The sequence below is a fragment of the Coenobita brevimanus genome, chromosome 79, assembly GCF_032717465.1.
Source record: "Coenobita brevimanus isolate Jiangsu-jjx chromosome 79, ASM3271746v2, whole genome shotgun sequence".
NCBI lineage: Eukaryota > Metazoa > Arthropoda > Malacostraca > Decapoda > Coenobitidae > Coenobita > Coenobita brevimanus.
The window spans coordinates 7,294,035-7,315,634 of record NC_137032.1 but is presented as its reverse complement, the minus strand read 5'-3'; the positions used below and the strand labels follow the sequence as shown (position 1 = coordinate 7,315,634).

The following is a 21,600-nucleotide window of genomic DNA, read 5'->3' as shown; positions in this document are numbered from 1 at the left end:
ACATACACCTTTTTAGTCAGTCTTTCATTCTCCATTCTCTCCACATGTCCAAACCACTTCAGTGAATTTCAACTAATTTTCTCAACCACACCCACATCCACCCCACAACGTTCCATCACTTCTTCATTCGTCAAAGAATTTATAATACCATTAATTGCTAATGCAAACAAAGGCACACTAAGGATGCTTTCGTGAGGGACACCTTCCTCCTGCACATGAGGCACAGAGAAAAAGGAACCCACATGAACCTTAAACACACAATCTGTAAGGAAGTTTCTAATCAACATTGGTAAGTGACCACTCATACCAAAGGCAATAATCTGTTGCAAGATGTCATAGTGCCAAGCTGTGTCATAAGCCTTTTCTAAATAAAAAAATACAGCAACAAAATGTTGAGAGGTGGCAAATACCTCACAGATCGAAGTTTCAAGTCTAATAAACTTGTCAGTAGCACATCTTAGTTTCCAGAAGCCACTGTACGAGGTGGAGAGAAAACAACTCCTCTCCAGAAACCACAAAAAACTAACATTAATCAGTTTCCCAAAGAGGTTACACACACAGGAAGTCTAGCTGATCGGATGATAACTTGATACATTAGAAGGATCTTTCCCTGGTTTTGGAATGGGAAGGACAGTAGCCATCTTCCAGCCAATAGGTAGACAACCTTCATTCCACATCCAATTAAAGAGTCTAATAAAAGGTCAAGAGAAGCAGGAGGGAGGTGACAAAGCATGGTGTAATGAGGCTTATCAGGCCCTGGAGCAGTATCTCTGCACTCCAGAAGGGCAGCATGAAGCTCCCTGACAGTGAAATCAGTATTATATTGCTCATTACCACGAGAACGAAAATCAAGACTCATTCTCTCCTGATGCAAATGAGTAGCCACAGAAGGCCTAGACAGGTCCTTGGCAGAAACTGAAGAAAAATGTGCTGCCATGGAAGAAGCAATGTTCAAAAGGCCCGATACAACCGCCCCTCGAATCCGTAGAATAAGAAGGGCAGATGAAGAAATCTGCCTAAGATTTTTCTTACCTTCTTCCACACAAAAGGCAGAGAAGTGGAAGAAGTAACTGTTGAAACATATGACCTCCATGAGCTACGGCGAGCATTTTTCAGGTCACATCTATAATGAGCATGTGTTTTCTGAAACTGAATTTTCAAGAAGAGAACATTAGAATTGGCTTGAAAGCAATGGGCAGCAGCTTTGTAGTCCCTCCTTGAGGAGCATAGTCTTTATTCCACCAATGAACAGGTCTCCTTGAGAAGACCCCAGGTGTCCTAAGGATAGAGTGAACTCCAGCCAAGAATAGAGTGGAAGTAGAATATTCATTTGCATCATTAACAGTTGGAAAATCATAAACAGCACTAGAAACCTCACTGAGCTCTGTATATAAGAACCAGTTAGCCCTGTCATTACACCAATGGGGAACACGGGTCACAGGTACAGCACGGAAAGACTGGACCACAACATGACAGTGATCACTACCATGCAGATCACTCAAAACTTCTCAAAAAAAATCAAGAGCACAGTCAGGAGATGCAAGTGTGAGATCTACGACAGAGAAGATACAAGTCTGATATGCAAGTGGGTAGGGTTCCCATTATTGAGGACAACTAAATCATGATTCTCAAAAACAATAATCAGACCATATCACCCCGCAAGAGTTGGCGTCCATTTAAATCCCCAAGGAGAACATAGGGAGGTGGCAATTGGTCAACCAGACTCTCTAAAACTGCATAATCTAAAGGTACAGAGGGAGGAAAATAAACACAAAAAGTAGTATACACTTTCTCCTGGTGTAGTTGAACTGCATCCACTTGAAGAGGAGACCATAAACCTAACATAATGCAAGGTACATTAGTACGAGTTAAAATGGCACAACCATTACGGTGACCACTAGCCGGGGGAGGAGACATGGAAAGCAGCATACCTACTGGGTGTGTGAAAAGGCCTGCTTAGTAAGAGCTGCAGCTCCTCCAAACTGGTCATGACGACTCAACAATTTCACTGAAGCACAATGGGCACTGTGTTAGCCATTATTATTTAGAGATCTTGGAAAGTAGATAACGAGCCCCACAAGTACAAGAAGTTTTATTTGCAGGGAGTAGAATGGCTTTACCAGACCCATGGCCAACCTTTCCTGATGATGGCAGCTGGGCCTTCAGGATCCTTGTAGCTGTAGGAGGGACTGAAACACTCCCACATGAAGAGGCACCAGGTGGGGGGTGGAGTCTCAGGTGCAGCATCAGTCATCTTTGCCTCAAGGAGGGGAGGTGCAGGAGGAGCAGGACAAACAACCTGCACACCAGATTCCAAAGCAGAAAGCTTCATAGGTGGTATTTCATCGACATTGGACTCTGATGATCCCCAGACATGTTTTGATGAACTTTAGTGGAGCGATCACATTCAAGAATACTGCCCATCACCACAGATGGAGATGCATGTCTTTCCTCAGTAACCTGTGAGCCACAAGGAACAGAGAATTTTGATAACACTGATACAGCAGTAGAAGTTACAGTATGAGTTTGTGCAGAGTCAGAAGGGGGAGCAGAAGTGGAAGGGGTTTGTATAGGTAGGGCAGTCTCAGCAGAGGCAGAAGTAGTTGACCTAACATGCAGGCCTGAGAGTGGTACGTTTAAAACTTGACCGAGAAGACCAGGAAAGAATAGATGCAAATGAAACACCACGGTGGACAAACATGGAAGAGACACATTCCTTTGCTTCAATAAAGCTTAATTTCTCCTGTGCATGAGTGACAAAATCTCAAGTCCAAACTTGTACTGGTCACAAATGAAGGACGATGCAGCATGTCCACCACCACAATTTGCACAGGTCACAGGAATTTGACAAGCCATCCCATCATGAGCAGCAGCCAGACAAGACATGCAGACTGCTTTGAAGCCCTGGGCCAAGCGTCTGCAGGAACAGCCAGTATGACCAAATTGTTGGCAGTGAAAGCAATGTCGAGGTTTAGGGACATATGGTTTGATAAGGTACCTGTACCCTCAGGCCACATGAAGGACATCAGGAAGAGACAGTAAACTGAACATGACTATCAAGGATGGGATACCAACCAATACCCCATCAATTCCTTTCTTTAAATGGTCGACCTTAATTACATGTTGGCCAGCCAGCTCCTTAACAAGGTCTCATCATATATCATTAACTCCTTGAATTATTACAATACCTCGAGCCTGCTTCATAGTTACGTGGGGGGTACAAGTAACAAGCCGACCAGCAAGTGAAGAAGCATAACACTTTCCAAAACTTCAACCATTAAACTACCATCAGGATGAGGAACAACCTTAAGTGGAGAGCCACACGCAGAAACTAATTCACAGTGTACCTGAAATATATCATGCTTTATTAGGTCCACTGCTTCAGGGTCACGAACTATTAAATATTAAATGTCACAGGGACAGGAGACTCCAACAAAGTTTCAACAACTCTTGGGGAATGGCATTGAGACCTACCAGGAGGGGGCCTCTGCCGAGGACGTCCCTGAAAAGGATCCAGGGTTGCCACGAGAGAGGAAAGAGTGACAGGAGAATGTCGGGGTCGGTACCAGTAGATAGCTGATTTACTGAAGCCATAAAAATGCAAACGGGCTTCATTCCCCAACTCTTCTACCCACCATCTAGCCCAACTAAGGGAGGTCATATGCCAGGGATAACACCAATGGTGTCCCCAGAATTAGTGAGAGAGTGTACGTGGATAACCACCAGGGGACCTGGGCAAGAGTGGCTCCAGGACAATAGGAGCCACCAGGTCCCCCAGTGCCCACTTGACCCTAGCCAACGCATGACCAGCCAATTGACCTAGTCAGGCCCAACCAGGCTGCCCGTCTAGCCAGAATAAGGGACCAGGGAGGTGTATTGCTAGGTCCACAAAGCCGACAGATGATGAACCCTACAAAGGTAGGTACGTCTCTAGAGAAGGTGGCACTGCCAGCCATGCTTCAAGCCTTGTCGCTGTGTCAAGTTGACCCCCCCTCAGGGGGGTTGGTTAGCTGACAGCATCCTAGTCATGCTTTCTGTTATGATTTGTATTTATAATATGGAGCCCTGATACATCATGGGGATGAGCTGTTTGGTGTGGTCCCCAGTGTCCCCAGTGGTGGCCTCTGATGCCACACTACTGTGTGTTTGAAACTCATCAAATTAATTACCAAGGGGAGAAAAGAGTGATGTAATGGGGTCTATAAAAGACTGCATTGCTTAAAGGGAAAGTTAGGATCCTTTCTTTGGCTCAGTGGTAACGTGCATGTGGTTAAAGCTCGAGGGCCTAAGCTAAGTCTACTAAAACCAAGTTGGATCTCTTCCTTTTAAAACGGCTCCAAGTTTGTGCAGGAGCAGGAGCATTGGAGTGACGTCAACTGGCTCTGTCACAAAACCTCAGTTCAGTTGACTCCTGACCTTGATGGTGAGTGGATGCTTGTTCCAATCATCAGACCATGACACATTTTCAGCCAGGAGGGGACTGAAATGTGTGAGGGAAGGTGTGGTGGTGTGATGGAAGATGTAGGGGTGTGAGGGAACCTACTGCTAAATTATTGGGTTAAACGAGTCCACACTCTTTCCCTTCTTTGTTTTCCCTTATTATAAATGTTTAATTTGAATCTGCCCTTTTATACATTTTTGTTACTTAAGCCAATTGACGTCAAACAAGCCACGCCTCCCTGTGCACTAATGGAAAGCGAACCAACATGGTATTAGTAGACGTTGGGCTAAGATCGAATCTCAGTTTGGACAGTGTGATTGATTTGTTAAGTTTCATTTGGTTATTACATTGGTTGGCAGCGATGTGGGATGTGAGGTGAAGCTTACAGGACAATGATGTTGGTTAGCTGACAGCATTCTAGTTCTTTCATCCTGGGGATGAGCTGAGGTCCGCAGCGTCCAATGCTAATCTACTGTGTGTTCGAAACTCACCAAATTAATCATCAAGGGGAGAAGACAGTGATGTGATGGGGTCAGTAAAAGCACATGTTGCATAAAGACAAAGTAGGCATACTCTCTTTGGCTAAATGGTAACGTGAGCGTGTATGAAACGTGAGGGCTAGATCGAATCTCGGCCAGACCAGTGTGATAAATTTGTCGAGTTTGGTCATTACACCTGGAGTTGTTCATCAGTCATCTTATGTCTGATCAATTGTTTTCCTATACAGCACTTGGTTTATACAGTAAACTGTCACATTCCATGAGGCAACTGATTTATGTTAGGTATTTTAAGAGGAAGCTCAGAGCCTTTCCCCTTTCAAAAAAACATGGTCTGGAAGGAAGTGATGTGATGGATAATTATCGGGTTTGATTGCGACAACTTTGACTCTATACCTCTCTTGCATTACCCTTTCTGCTTTGTCAGTCTTTTCTGTACATCAGGCAATAATCTAATACTAGTTGATTCCGTTTTTGTGTGTCAACTACTCCTCTATTGTCCTTTTGTATAGTTGCAAAATTTCAAAAATATACAACCCCTAAGGTAAGGTCATCGATCGAGCTTTTTGTGCAATTTTTTTAAAGAACTAGCAACACCGATCGTGCAACATTCACAAAAAACTAGCGGCAACTGGCTCCACCCTAGCTGTGACGTACAGTAGATGGCTTCTAACCAATCAGTGTTGCATACACTGGAGGGGGTCCCAGGCCAATATCCAGGCGGTACCCCCCACCTCCATCTCGCCAGGTCCCTCTACCTCCACCACCACCCCTCCCATTCCCTCCTCATGCATCCCCCCCTCCCATGTGGATCCCCCCATGTCCTTCCCTCCAGTCATCTGGGGGAGGGTATTTTCCCCCTTCCTTCCCTCCATGTCCCTGTACTCCACCTGGGCACTTCCTTTGTGTCTGGTGGTGGTCTCCTCCCATCCCTCCATCCCGAAACACCCACTCCTGGCCTTACCACCTCCCATCAGCTCCCCCCACCCCTACGCCAACCCTATAGCCCCCCCCCACCTCGAATATTTTGTGTATTTTTTGCACTTTATGGCGCGTGTTTTTGAATCATTACCTGTAATTTGCCCGTGTCTTTGGATACAGATATGCACACCACAATTGTTTTAGCTGTCTTTATTCGAAACCCACTCGAAAAAGAAATTTTATTTTATGCCGACGTATGCAAGCATGTTGGAGCCTTCAAAAACGACACGAAACGAAACGAAAGCTACCTAGATTTGACAGCTCGGAGAGCAGGGGAGGGGGGGAGGGGACGGTAGGCGAGGGGAGGGGAGGGAAGGGGAGGGGAGAGGAGGGGAGGGAAGGGAAGAGGAGGGAGGGGACTGGAGGTATGAGGGGAGGATAATTTTTACTGTTTATCATATTTTTATTGGGGGGTTCATGACCATTTTCCCTAGCTAGATTTGACAACTGGGCGGGAAACGGAAGGGGGAGGGGAAAGGGGAGGGGAGGTTAGGTGATGGGAGAGGAAGGGAGGGAAGGGAAGGGAAAGAGAGGGAGGGGATTGGAGGTATGGGGAGAGAAGAAGAGAGGAGGATAATTTTTATTTATCATATTTATTTGGGGGGGGGTTGTCACCATTTAATTTTTTTCTAAGCACATTACAATGGTTTGTAACATCTGTGCACACACATACAAAAAATGATTTTGGTGGTTTTTGTACATATTGTTGCGAAGAAAACAGGTGCGAGCGGCGTAACTATTATTAACTTTGACGGGGCATAACTCGGTAACTATTGGATCTAGGAGGGTGGGGTTTTCGTTTTCAGGTGTGTAAATTGAAGCTCTATAAATCGGGCATAAAACTTTTAACCTTTGAGAAAGTCGAAAAATAGGCCGTTTTTTGCATCCTGCGGGGTAGTTGAGGCTGAAGAATTGCGTACCCTAGGGGTTAACAGATAAAGATATACTGCTAGTGAAGCTTTGGAGTGCTTAATCAGTATGCATTTGTTACTCAAGAGAAATCTTATATTATCCAGGGAGGCAATTTATTGCAGCTTGAGAAGGAAGGGTACATTAGAAGCTGTTAAGGTTAGTTATGGAAATGTATAAAGGATCACAGACAGATGTTTAGAAGACACTCTTTGAAGACAAAAGTCCGATATTAAAGTGGCAGGACATAAGGATGAGTCCTCAGCCTGTTATTTTAATGAACATGCTTACTAGGGTAGTCAGAGAACAGAGACTTATGATGTGCTGCATGTGGATGATTTGATAGTGACTGGAGAAGCCGAGTAGGAACTGCAGCAGCGAATGTTGCCAAGGCAGGACAATATAGAAAGTAAGTCGCTAAAAGCAAACCCAACAAAAACAGAAGCGGCTGTTGCCAGCAAAATCGTTGGAGAACAGATACCAATGGTAAATACTGTAGAAAAGGGAACGATCTGAAGCAGGTACAGAAGTTTTTGTATCTGGGTTCATGGATGGAAATGAGGGACAGAATGAAAACTGAGGCAAGGGATAGAGCAAACGGATTTTGGTCAAAATGGAGCGAAATTAGTGTTGTGATCTGTAATCAAAAATATTAAATGATAATTTACATTACAGTAACAAGGCTAGAAAATATTAATGCACGGAGGCATGGAAAGACCTGGGAAGGGGGAAACGGTCAAGAGGACGTCAAGGGGTCAGATAATGGTGGAACGGGGTATGAGAGATTTCCATTCTGCAAAGGACGATGGGTTGGAAAGAAGGTTTTGAAGATAACATATTAGAGCGACCGACATCTTGTATAAGGGATGAGACGAAGAGAAAGAAGTACAGAAAAAAGCTTGTCATCTTCATTCAGACTTTGTATACTGCGATTCTTCAGTAACGTTGTTAATGGGTCTCTTAGGAGATGCGACATCAAGCCCGCAGTTGTACAAATATACATATGAAATATTATGTAAGCATCTCATGACTATGTAAAAGCTATGCTAATATTAATGGGCCACATATAACACACATTAGATAGTTAAGGTGGAATATGTAAAATAAATTGCTTAGGAAGAGGTTCAATGCAACATACTGTCCTATCTACATTTTAGACCTCATATGAACTGTAATTGTGTCCAATGTGTCTCCAAGTCACCATCGTCTGCCACTGGTCGGGTATCTGCCCTTTACTGAGACACACCACCCTCATAAGGAAATGAGATTGTAAAATATACCTTTCCTTCTGCAAAAGACAAATCTTTGTTATAACAAAGAATCGATCGCACATAACAGTAAAACAAAGAATCGGTTGCAAATAACGTTCTGGTATCTCACTTCAGGTCCTCCAGGCCTGCCATTGGTTGGGCACCTGCTCCTCCTTGATAAACATTCTCCTTACAAACATCTGTGGCGCCTCTCGGACACCTACGGGCCTGTGTTGGGGCTCTACTTTGCCAATAGGCCAGTCGTCGTCACACATGGTTGGGAGGCGGTCAAGGAAGCGCTCATGAACGAAGATCTCATTGGTCGACCGCAAATCCCGATTACAAAGTTACTTTACAACGGATACAGAGGTATGTACGTGGCTATACCTTAAACACACACACACACACACACACACACACACACACACACACACACACACATACACACACACACACACACACACACACACACACACACACACACACACACACACACACACACACACACACACACACACACACAGATAGATAAATATACTTACTGACCACAGCTTACATTAAATGATTTCACAAAGCATAATCAAAGGATGTGAATACAAAACATGACTGCAAGTATAAAAAATAGATGATGATGATGATCATAATAATAGTAATAATAATAATAATAATTATAATAATAATAATAACAATAATAATAATAATAATAATAATAATAATAATAATAACAACAGATAACTGAAAAAATCATATGTGTTACATATTAAACAAGGTAAAGCTGCAGGAAAGATCCCCTTTACCAGAAACATTATACAACTGTAGAATCTTGTCCGCAACATATTTCTTGAACTTTCAAAACGCATCATGGATGGGATATATTCCAAAAAAGCATCTCAGATACTGAATATTAGGAAATAGCTCCACAACATGCCCTCTGTTTGTACGAGGCCACACACACAAAGCATTCTTCCAAGGGGAATCAGCCATGGCATCGCCTATAACACCATCCTGCTTTCACTGACAAACTGCGCCCAGACACTTTAAAAAGATGGTTCTTAACCCCTGGCTTGCGAGCCAAAAATGGGTTGTCCAGCCATATCGAGTAGGTAGTCCAGGATCTCGAGTGACTATCCTGACTTTCCACCGTAGTCCATCAGCGACCAGACCGAGGGGTGTGTGATGCAGGCTTTACTGGTGCATAGTCCGGCGTCCCACTACTCACTAAGGCAAATTAAGCTTTAATGATGCTTAATGCTGCGTAAACATGTGTACAGGGAGGTAAGTTAGATTTCAATGGTACATAATGTGGTCTAACTATTGTGCCTTGAAACAGGTTTAGGTTTATTTGTGTGGTGCAGTTAACACACTGTCGACACAGACAAGTTGCACCCTGTTGATTAACTGCTTCATTTATCTCTCACTCCACTGATTCTTCTTGCATTTCAGGGAATTGAATTTTAACTGAAAATTTAAATGATCAATCCTGCGAAGCAGGATGGTATCATTTTCGGCACCTCGATTATGCCCTTGCGCGAGATTCAGCCTGTGTGTGTGTGTGTGTGTGTGTGTGTGTGTGTGTGTGTGTGTGTGTGTGTGTGTGTGTGTGTGTGTGTGTGTATTTTAACTCCTAGACTATATGATGGATCTGAATGAAACTTCCCAGGTGAGTTCTCGTAGTTACTAGGAAGGTCTTCCGCTATATAGACAGAATTTTCCAACCCTGATAATTACGGGGGTCAGTCCTATCACACAAAAATAAATAAGAACTAGTGAAAGGAGGGCATATATGACTTTAATATCGTAAAATAAGTTCTACAATGAACTGCCATCCCCAAAGCGATATTTTGGGGGCGACCCCCCCCCCCAGTAATTCCTCAGAGGGTCAATCGTTCCCCAAAATAAGAGATCAGAAATAGAGGTTTTATGAATGAGCCTTCCAAAGTGAGTTCGCCTGGTTGCTCCGATTGTCTTCCACTGTATTCAATTTTCCAACTATGATTTTTAGGGGGTTACCCGTATCACCAAATTTTAAAAATCAGAAATAGTTAAAGGAGGGCAGATAGGACATTGATATCTTAGCACGTGCTTTACAAGGGACTCTCATCCAAAGAGCGATATTTGGAGAGCATGACCCCCCTCCCCACCTCTCACAATGTTTCTCGTGGGTCAGTCCTCTCTCTAAAATAAAATCGATAAGAAATATGAGAAGGTGAACACATGGATTTCAAGGAAATCAGCATACATATCGCAGGACCTGGTATGCAGTTTCCAAGTTTTCTCTGAACGCACAGGATGAAACTGCACATCTCCTTTATTTATAGTAGCATGACTTCTTAATAAGCCATGATTTGACTGCCAAAAGCAAGTGGCAATTCGTAAGTAAACCTTTGTCAAGTGTCTGAATACCTGGGTCATAATTTGTGTGTGTGTGTGTGTGTGTGTGTGTGTGTGTGTGTGTGTGTAAATTGTCTATACATGTAAAATGGATACATAAACCCAAATTCCATATGAATACATGTTTTTGTTCTCATTTAGCATCAACGTAAACGAATGGTGAACCACAAACTAATAAAGAAATATATAGATATATAGCTGATTGTTTCATAATACTTTTATGACTGCCATGAATAGATATTTAAGATAAATAACATAGTAGCGTTCAGTTATATAATCAACAGTTGCATTAAGCTGTATATAAACTGCCGATGTCAATAATTTGCCTGGAATGATGCAAATGCTGAGAACTTCCTATATTCCTCAACGTTCTTCTCCCTCTCCTTACGATCTAAAGCCGCAAGATACAAGGCGTTGGTTGAAGATAATCTCAGCTTGCTTTTTAATTACGTCTACATGCAACACTGATTACGCCATTTTGTATTTAGTGCTCTTAGGCGGAATCACGATCATTGTCAGCAAGTGTTAACTCTGCCGCCACCTTCCTTCTACCGTAACGTTTGGGTACTCATGATAAGAATTACTTATGTCTCAGTTGACTGCCCACCATATGTTTCAAATAATATATTTCTTTTACCATGATTATTATGGTGGAAGGTGACTAGACAGTTTGTCACTTGCAATATTTCTACGGACTTATTCCGCATGCGCGGTATTCGAAATGAGAGTTCATAAGGTTGTGGTAGCTGGATCCCACAAATTTCCCACAAAATTTGACCAAGTCCACAATAAATTCCTCAACGACCCATACGTGCTTCATTTTTCAGTTTCTCCCTATGCCTTTGTCCAGCGGCAGGAGTTGTTACCTTTGGTCAGCTGGAATCTGAAGAGATAACGAGGACCTCTTCCTAGCTTTTTGTTTGAACAGTAATTCGCAACACACACACACACACACACACACACACACACACACACACACACACACACACACACACACACACACACACACACACACACACACACACACACACACACACACACACACACACACACACACACACACACACACACACACACACACACACACACACACACACACACTGCTGCTTCTACACGTTCCATTGTAGGTTGGCACCCACTGTATTTGCTGATGTTTCTGTTTTCAAAAAAGGCCGATCTGCCAGAAGCCTTATGACACACACACCGATCTGTTTCAACAGTTTAAGTACATTTTTAACTCACAGTTTACACAAAATGAGCAAATCAGCATGCACAGGGTACCGTATGGATGTTTTAGCTCTCAACGATTATAAGCTCTCCAAATTTAATATACATACACTTGAGCCATTATGTTTGTGTGTGTGTGTGTGTGTGTGTGTGTGTGTGTGTGTGTGTGTGAAAGAAAAAACTAAAATAATGTTCTTCATCTTGTTTCAATCAACCTTGATGGAATGGTTGGGAGGTAAACAATAGGGTGACCTTTGGCTTTTTGGAAAAAAGGTGCAAGATCAGGGTCACAGGTCTAGGCCAAAATTTGGTCTTGCAAAATCAGCTTAAACAGTTATTAACCGATTTAGAGCAAACATGGTGAATATAGTTCAAATTATAGTTGGAACCATGTGAGACAACTTTGACTACAGTCCCAAACGGGATTGAGGCGTCTGGCTGGCAGTCAAAGAAAAGGTCATAGAGCAAGGTAAAATTTCGACTTATGTTCTGTGCGTGAACAGAAAAATTATATATTTCTATGAAATTAAGACCAACCTTTCTAGAAGAGGTGGGGGTCAGCCAAAGGGTTGGTCTACAACTTTTGAAAACAATAGTACGAATATCTAGGATATATGACAAGATAACTTAACCAATTTTTATCCAACTTAAATCAAATTTTGTGGAAGTGTTCAGGGAAAGCGAGAATAAATGGTTTGGATTATGGTGTCAGTCAGCTAAATGTCAAGATTACAAGGAAAGGTTGAATGGCAAGGTCACAATGCAAAGTCACTCTCAAGAGTCTTGACCTGATTTACACCCAACTTAGTGTATGTGGGGGGGGGGCAGTCAGGGTAAGGCAATGATGAAGGAATTCGATTTTGAGAGCAATCGGCAAAGGTCGGGGCCACAGGCCAAAGTGAAAAGTTTGGCCCTTAGACCAGCTGGTGGGCAAACTGTTATTTCATTCTCTTCAATCTTCTTATTATAAATAATACTGGCTTTTTGAAGCAGTGAAGGGGTGCTTTGTTGAGCATTTGGGATGGGTTGCGATAGAGCATATGACTACCATTAACAGATGAGTCAATAGTTATAATTCAGTATGACAAAATAGCCATGAAAAAGGTCTTCAGGGCAGCACACACAACATAAAAAATATCAGTACACAAAACGCGATACACTCTGAACTACAAATAATGGTTATTTCATGATGACAATATTATCTCACGGTGGCAAATCTGCTTGCATGAGGATGCAGTACCATATTTACTAGGTACATCTGCGCTCGCGAAACGAAAGCGAGGTATTGTTCTACTCAGTGTGTGTGTGTGTGTGTGTGTGTGTGTGTGTGTGTGTGTGTGTGAAAACAATATAACTCAAATATTGTCTACCAGACTTGATGGAGGAGTAGAAAAACTTCTCAGGAGTTGGTGTGTTGTTACTGAGAACTATAAGTATATACCAAGGTCAGCTTGAACAATCTTTGTCCAATTTAAGTTAAATTAGGAGGAAGGGTTAAGAGTAATGCAAAAAGAAGGGATGTGATTTTCATAACAGTGAGTCACAGGACAAGGTCACAAGGAAAGTATAATGGTCAGTGTCACATGGTACATTTATTTATACAATTTTGCTCCGGTTTAGACCAGACTTGGTGAAAGGGTTGTGTTATGGCAAGAAAGGAGGTATTAGATTCTGAAATCAGTGAAAATACAGTGTTCAAGGTCAAAGGTGAAGTTCACACGGTACATCCGAATAAATATTGTTTAACCAATTTACACCAAACGTGGTAGAAGGATTGAGGGTAAGGCAAGAACGAGGAGATTCTACTTTCAGAAAATCCTGGCCCAGGTTCAGGTCACAAGACAACGTCAAAGTTCAACCCGTGTATGTCTTTGTGAACAAACAGCATGACTATGAATGTTTTTGTCTGTTTCTGACTAAACTTGTTCGAAGGGTTGAGGGCTATGCAAGAATGAAATACCATTTAGGGGTAAGAGCCTTTATTTTCTGGTCGGTCATCTCAAGGTAAAGTCAAGCGTTCTGCCTCTTGTACTAATTGTTGGGCATCACGAGGTGTATTGGTCATTCCGTGAAAGAAAAATTTTTACAGTGTAGTTATATATTGGGAATGTATTCTAAATATCAAAGTTTTTACTCATATACTTAATGCCATAATTTGCATGAAGGTAAGGAGGGAAAACATAAGGTGTGAACTACGGAGGTGAAAGGCGTGAGTGAGGTGTGCACATGTGAACTCCAATCCGTTTTTTGATAAGAGGTGTGTAGGTGTGTACTCCTGTTCACTTGCTGGTAACAGCTGTAGAGGTGTGTACACCTATTCGTATGTCGGCAACATGTGTGGAGGTTAGTACTCCTATTCATATGACAGTAACAGGTGTGGAGATGTGTACTCCTATCAATTTGTCGCTAACAGGTGTGGAGATATGTACTCGTATCAATTTGTAAGTAAAAAGTGTGGAGGTGTGTACTACCGATTTGCGGCCAACAGGTGTGTTGTTCGTGGAAGGTGAGCTGTGGAAGGAGCAGCGTCGGTTCGCCCTGCACCACTTCAGAAACCTGGGCTTTGGCAAAAAGTCTCATGAGGCGGTTATCCACGAGGAGGCCGAGGAGCTCGTTAAAGAAATACTGGGGTCAAAGTGCAGCGTCCATCTCCAGGTTAGATGTTATGAGGACAGGGTCAGGATGCTGATTCCATATTTACAGTTCTTCTGAAGGTCAAGTTGTCGACTGTATAAAGTGATGACGAGAAAGAGAGAGAGAGAGAGAGAGAGAGAGAGAGAGAGAGAGAGTTGTATACATTCATGATAATGAGACAGAAAGGGCTTAAATCCATGAAAATGCTGCTGCTGCTGATGATGATGATGATGATTATGATGATGATAATAATAGTGATGTCAATTTCGACAGAGTGCGTTGGGGGTGTCACTCGTCAACATCCTATGGGCTATAATGGGAGGCACAAGACTCAGCAGACAAGACCCCAAACTTCGCTTCCTCGTTGACAGGCTCAACCTATTCTTCCGTGTCGGTGATGTGAGTTTTATTTTATTATATATCTTTTATTCGAATTTTCCCAACAGTGTTGCACCTTCACTGCACCGGATACCTCAACTGAATGATGATAGAGGTCTCACGGTGGAATAGCCTATATACAGCCAGGTTTGACTCCAGGAGATGGTCAGGCGTTCTTTTTCTATCACGAAAACAAAAAACAAAAAATGCGACCAGTGATATGGGGTGGTTTCCCATGGCTTACTCCTGCCCCCCGAGAAATGTAATACATTTGAAAGTTTTATTTCTGTTGTCATTTTGTACTCGTTTACTGCTTTATCAGGAGCACCAGGGAATGAGGCTAGGCATGCGAGGGGAATGAGGCTAGGCATAAATAAGAAATATAAGGCAATGATGGCTCACTTAATGCCCCTGAGTGGCATTAAGTGAGCTGGGAATACCAGCTTCCTCTTGGATTCGATTTCCTGTGGGGAACGTTTTGTTGGAGAGCTTTAACACGCTGAAACGTCAGACGTCCATTTGTCAGTATAATACATTAAATGTTACGACACCAGCAGTTATACTCTCGTAACTAAGATGAATTTTTGCAAGAAGAGACTTAACAGCATTGCACACTCCCATTTTTCCATGTGTTTCCCTCGGTAACCGGACAAACTTATGACAAAGATCTGGTTGTACGTTAGTGAGCCAGTGTCATTTCTTTAGTAATGTTGAATCTAAACTTTTCATTATTCGTCTACCACAAACAGTCTGTATTTACTATTTCAAGAATGACAAGGAAAGGAAAGCAGAGAAAGTTCCTACAGTATGTGTCTTCTCATTTTAGTAACCTCAGCCACTAACTACGAGGATATTAATGTCATGCAATTTTGTGAAACTGAAAAATACTCGTCATATTACAAAACAGTAATAGTAGACCCACTATCATCTTTAGGGGTTCTATAAAAAAAAAAAAAAAAAAAATAGGCTCAGCGGGCTACTGCAATCTTTAGCACGTAAGCTATTGAAAACTATCCTACATCTCGACTGAGTTTACGTGATAGATAAACGTTAGGCCATCTCTTGGATTCGAGTCATGTGTTTCAGCATCCGTCAACACCAGTTCACTACCTTTCAAGTCCAGCTAGATTCATTCAGGCCATTTAACATGTACGCATTAGGATTCCCCACATCCAGTCTAGCTTAGCCTGATCACTTAGATTCAGTTTTAATTACTTAGGGTCGTTCAGATTCATCGCTGCCACTTTAGGCCCAATTAGCCCCATCATACAGGTATTGGTCGTTAGAGAAATTACAGATCTGTTTAGGACAGTACAAGTGATTAGGTTCATTCAGATCCAAATAGGTCGTGTAGAGCATTGGGGAATTAACTAAGAGGAGCATGTGGAGTTCCATGGAGAGACAGACTGACGAATGAGGAAGTGAAGGAATGTTGTGGTGTGGACGTGGATGTGATAGAAAGCGCTAGGAGAAATACAACGAGGTGGTTTGGCCGTATGGAGAGGATGCAGAATGAGAAATTAGCGAGGAGAGTGTATGTGAGCGAGGTGGAGGGAGGAGGGAGAGGGAGAGGGAGACCAAAGATGGGATGGAGTGTAGACGTATATGAGAGAGGGGGCTGTAAGCTGGGGGGAGAGCATCGAAATGGCATGGGACACAGCGATATGGAGGCGAAATGTTTGTGGCCACCTCTTACGGGATAGGGCCCCTGGCCATAGACAGATAGAAAAATTTTAGATAATTCATACTAATGCAACATCAGGCCTGTTCGGAGTGTTTAGGGCCATGCGGGTTTACTTCGGTCCATGTCAGCACATTATTTGATGCCAAATGAGATTGATTTAGATCCAGTCAGGCACAGGACATTCATTTTGGTTAGTTAGCTCATGTCGTGCAATTTGTATGGAATTTAGGTTCACACAGATGGCCCGTTCAGATTCATCACATCTTGCACGCTGTGAAGTCTAAACTGGCTTGATAGCATGTCCATAGAGTTTCATTTAGATTCATTTAGACCCAGTCAGAGTAATTCAGGTTGTCAGACCATCATACCCATTTTAGACGTCAGGGCATTTTAGGTCAATTCTGGACCAGCCCAACTAGATACAGTTAGGGCCTTTTTATTCAACTGGGCCCAGATAGGTCAGTTCAGATCCAGTTAGATCCATTCCAGTCTGGCTTCCTCCATTATAGCCATTCTAGTTCATATTAGCAATGTTTGTTATAAAGCAGATCAAATCAGTACTATTGCAGACAACTTACGAGTAGATCTTTTCAGGTCATCTTTTGTCCATCACAGCCACTGGAGTTATAAAAATTCAGATCAACACTATGAAGATAATGGCTAAAAATAATTCCCATAAGTGGATTTATTATTATTATTATTATTATTATGACGGTTCAGGTCAATACACAGTTCCCTGTTACATCCAGGAGTGATGAAGGTATGTTATACGTGTCGGTTAAAGTGTTTCTGTGAAATGTCAGTTCATATTCCCCAGGTCATGGCAAGACGCTCACAGGAGATGGGCTTGGGAGGTGGTGGTTTGCAGATGGGAAAGTGTTGATTACCCTTTGAATGCAGGCATTGTCGGTAAGCTGGTTGGTAATTGATGCAGTTGTTGTTACGAAATTCATCACGTAGAGTAGAACCAGTATTGGGTAGGATGGGTATACTGTAGGTTGGATACGCAGGGATAGTGGCGGGTTGGGTGTGCTGGAAGAAAAATATCCTTAGAAGATCGGTGTTGTAGTAGGTTGACAAGATGTATGCAGAAGTTGGGGGTGGAAAAAAAAAAATGCATTGTTCAGAGGATTGGGTGAAATAACTTAAGATGGTGACTGGTATGGTAGGGAAGGATACCGGTAAGTACATTTTCTGAAGATGAGCATTGTATGAGCGGCTTCACTACTGGTAGGAAGGTATTACTTCCAGATTGCTCTTAGTTTAGTGTGAAAAGGAGATGGAGGGTAGGAAAAGGCACGAGTAGTGTGTGAAGACATGTGGTCGATGGTGGAGGGCTGAGCGGGGCAATATTCCGTACTCTTCACGAACTGGTAATTTAAGTTGACTTGTATTACCATGGTGAGCGGTTGGATCGAAAGTCCTCCTCGCCGAACCATAACAAAAAGGAGAAAATTGATACGCACCGTTCTTAAACTGCCAAGCGATTCAATGTACGGGTGAAAAGATGGTATCATTGCACTCAAGGGGCTAAAGAAAGTAACTGAGACACTTGAGCGGCTAAAGAAGGTAACTGAAACATTGATGGGATTCAGGGATGTAACTGAGACACTGAATGGGTTAAAGGAGGTAAAGGCGACAACGAAGGTTTTAAGGGAAGTAACTGGGACACAAAAGGAGTCAAAGGAATTAACTGGGTGAAAGAGATGAAAGGATGTAGTAGGGACACTCAAGGGGTTAAGGGAAGTAATTGGATGAAAGAGGTTAAAGGAAGGAAATGGGACACTGATGGAATTAAGAGAAGTAACTGATACTATTTATTTTTTGCAGGTAACTGGTGGGCTGATAAACACCTTTCCTTTCTTACGTCATTTACAGTCTAAAGACTCAAAATTCAATACTGTACTCTCAGGATTTTCACTTATCCGGGAATTCATCATGGTACGTATATGGATCACAATCACAATTATCATTAATATTACTATCATCAGCATCATTTTACAATTGTACTCGCTAAACAAGAGTATTATGCTTTAGTTGATGTGTGTGTGTGTGTGTGTGTGTGTGTGTGTGTGTGTGTGTGTGTGAGAGAGAGAGAGAGAGAGAGAGAGAGAACAAAGTAACTCAAGCAGTTTTTATCCGATTTTTTCTAAATTTTATGGAATGCTTGACGATCAGCCACGGGACTTTTTTTTTTTTTTTTAAATAAAAATACATTATGTAAAATGTCAAGGTCACATGGCAGGGTCAACTTAAACAGTTTTTATTCGACTTAGGCGAAACTTTGTGGAAGGGTTTGAAATAAGGCCAAGCTGACAGAATGTGGTCTAAACTCTAAAGTCAAGGCTACATGGCAGGGTCAGCCCAAACAGCTTTGATCCAGCTTGGACAAATCTTCATTGAAAACTTAAGGGTCAGGCAAGAATAATGGCCTTTAGGTGTGCTACGCAGTCAATCTAAGGCCAAGGTCACTGGACAAGATCAGATGTTCTGCCCTTAGATCAATATAGAGTCTAGGTGATGACATCACGTTACCATGACACCGGTCTGTTGGTTCTAAACAAACATCCGACATGGTGGCTTTTGCAATGTCGCCCCGTATTTCTTTCTTATCAGACGAAGAAAATCAATATAGAAAGGCGATATCCAGCATAGATATGATCATGTATTAACCTTCTCCTCCTCAAGTGCTGTCATATTTGGTAAAGTTAAGGCTAATTTCGAGGAAAAGTTGTACAGTACTATTATGTCTGCAATTTTTGTACCAGGTTTGGCTGCAAATTTTTCTTAGGATCATTTTTTCTTTTGCTTTAATCATCCATTGATAGAAGTGAAATTTATGCAGCCTCCTTGGTGCTGGCTTATTTTCTCTAGAGTTTTAAAACAAAATTAGTGCATATTCACATCACCTAATGTCAAGTACTGCATTTTTGTTTTGTATCACATAGACAGCACACTAGAAAAAGACAAATGTACGAAAGAAAGGTCAAAATTGAGCAAATACTTTAACTGTCTAGCAGACACCGTTGTGCCTGGTATCCTTTCAACACTTTTTCAAGCGCAGTATTGGTTCATTCCTAGGTTCAGTGGTAAAATTATGGTTATTGTACTCTTTATTTCAGAATTTATAGGTCCCTTTATATTTTCATAGACGCTAACCTATATTAAAAAGGATAAGCCAAATTAGGTTATGTTTAGTGTAGGTTTAATTGGAGTAAAAGTAGGTCAAAATCTGGTTTGGTTATATGAAGTTTAGCAGCAGCCTGTGTTAGTTTGGTCAAAGTTTGTGTGGTTGTGTTAGGTCCAATGCATCGCAGTTCAGCTTGGTCAGATTAGATTCCATGCGGTCAGAGATAGTCGGGTCAAGATTCGTTTCGTTAGGTAAGATCTACTGATAATCTGTACTAGATGAATGACTGTCAGTTAAAGAGTGTCAACAGTTTACCTCAGAAGGTATGGAACTTTCTTGCAGATAGTTTTATTAGCTCTGCATAGCACCACAGACATGCTGTTATATATTTTATTGTCTTTAGCTCTTCAAGTATGCATTTACCCTTTCAATATGTTTCCTGCACTTTGCATATTATACTTGTCATTTTCATTTAATTAACAGTAACAGTACACTTTCTTTCACTGAGAAATTAAGGAAAAATGTCTGAGAATCTCCCTGGTACCTTCTGTTGAATACAGATTTTTTCATCAACTGTTATTAAAATACCAACAAGGTAATGTGACGTAATACTGAACTTTTCATCATTGCTTTACTAGATGTAGATGCAGAGTACAAAGAACTAATGCAACTTTCTTGTACGAGTAATAACAGATCTATGAATATCTTCATCGCGATGTGTTATGCTGAGAAAAATATATATATATATATATATATATATATTGTTACGTTGTCCGCCTTTCCGTTCCCACGGATGCAGCCGTTACAGCTGGGCTAGGGGGATTATGCAGTATGTATCCGCGTCATTCGCGGAGTTTATATTAGCGAGTGCTACAAATTCTTTTGTTTCTTTCGTTCCCGCCACTGAGGGCAATTTTATTTTATACCATGCTGAGTATGCATTTGATTATTTTGATTGTCTTATGTGAGCTACCAGTATATTTAATGATTTTGCTTGCATTAGAAGTACCAGTTTATTGTAGAGAGAGAGAGGGGCACGAATATAAGTTCTTATTAATTAATTTGATTATGCGTTCGCGCTTGGCCGTGCGCGAGCCTTGATCAGAGGCAGTCTCTTCCCAGCTAGCTTCCGTATCGTGCGTGTGTGCACACTCTCTCTCTCCCCAGTCATTTTTTTCTGCCGAGCTGGCGTTTTCATTTAAGTTTATTTTTATTCTTTTGTTGCTGACTGAGGAAAGTAGTTATTTTATTTTGTTTTGTGACCTTGTTGTCTTTGGAGGGCCAGTCTGGCTCACCGTAGTTTCTCGCTGCCTTAATTAACGTTCCCCCAACACACGTACATACACACACACCCCTAACCCCTACACTGTTTAATCCCATCTCTTTGCACAAGGCTAGTGAGAACTATCGTGAGCCATTAACTGCGTTCCCCCTTGGACACGGGTTAAGTAGAAGTCGTCACCACCGGAAGTAAGTGGGAGGTGTTCCTGTATACTGTCTCGGGCGGTATTACTTCCGGTAGTGACGATAGTAGGCTAGATCTATAGGTAGGCTGTTCCGTTTTATTATCACAGTACAGAGTGTTGCGTTCTTAAGTAAGTACCTTTCCGTTGCGCAGTTTTTCTCTAGTTTGCGGAGTGTCAGTGCCGGGGTCTGCGTTATTTTTGCAACGCAGTGGAGGCCGATCATCTAAGGCTGACTTGTCTTTTTTGTAATAGCCCCGGGCTGGCGCCACCGTAACAGTGGCGACCTCGCATCAGGATATCCTAACAGTGCCTTTTTCTTGCTAGGATATCGTTACCTTGGCGTTCTCTGTGCTTTGAGGTGAAGTTGATGTGTTTGTAGTTTCTCAGTCAGCATTAGTATTTCATTATTCAGTACTGCCATTGATTTGTCGCCATGGAGTCACGCGTGTCTACACCAGATCGCGTACGTGCTGAGTCACCTGTGGATATGGAAAATATGGAACAACGAGAGGCACATAGCAAAGGTACTCCCCGTGTGAGCCCTGAGTTTGACTATGGTGCTGAGTTGCCTCGTTTCGCTACCCCACTATTACCATCTATGATGCCGCCGAG

The 21,600-nt window shown here is 42.2% G+C and overlaps 1 protein-coding gene across 1 annotated transcript in view; it reads left to right on the top strand.

Annotated features, from left to right (window-relative positions):
* The first annotated feature begins 3,598 nt into the window (after positions 1 to 3,598).
* The window catches only part of LOC145408995 (methyl farnesoate epoxidase-like), a 94,455-nt gene continuing 76,453 nt past the window's right edge, over positions 3,599 to 21,600 (top strand). The window contains exons 1-6 of the mRNA XM_080279566.1: positions 3,599 to 3,697; positions 4,351 to 4,423; positions 8,214 to 8,447; positions 14,185 to 14,351; positions 14,604 to 14,729; positions 18,223 to 18,333. Of these exons, the coding sequence (XP_080135692.1) occupies positions 3,599 to 3,697; positions 4,351 to 4,423; positions 8,214 to 8,447; positions 14,185 to 14,351; positions 14,604 to 14,729; positions 18,223 to 18,333 (810 nt within the window). The remainder of the gene's footprint in view (positions 3,698 to 4,350; positions 4,424 to 8,213; positions 8,448 to 14,184; positions 14,352 to 14,603; positions 14,730 to 18,222; positions 18,334 to 21,600) is intronic.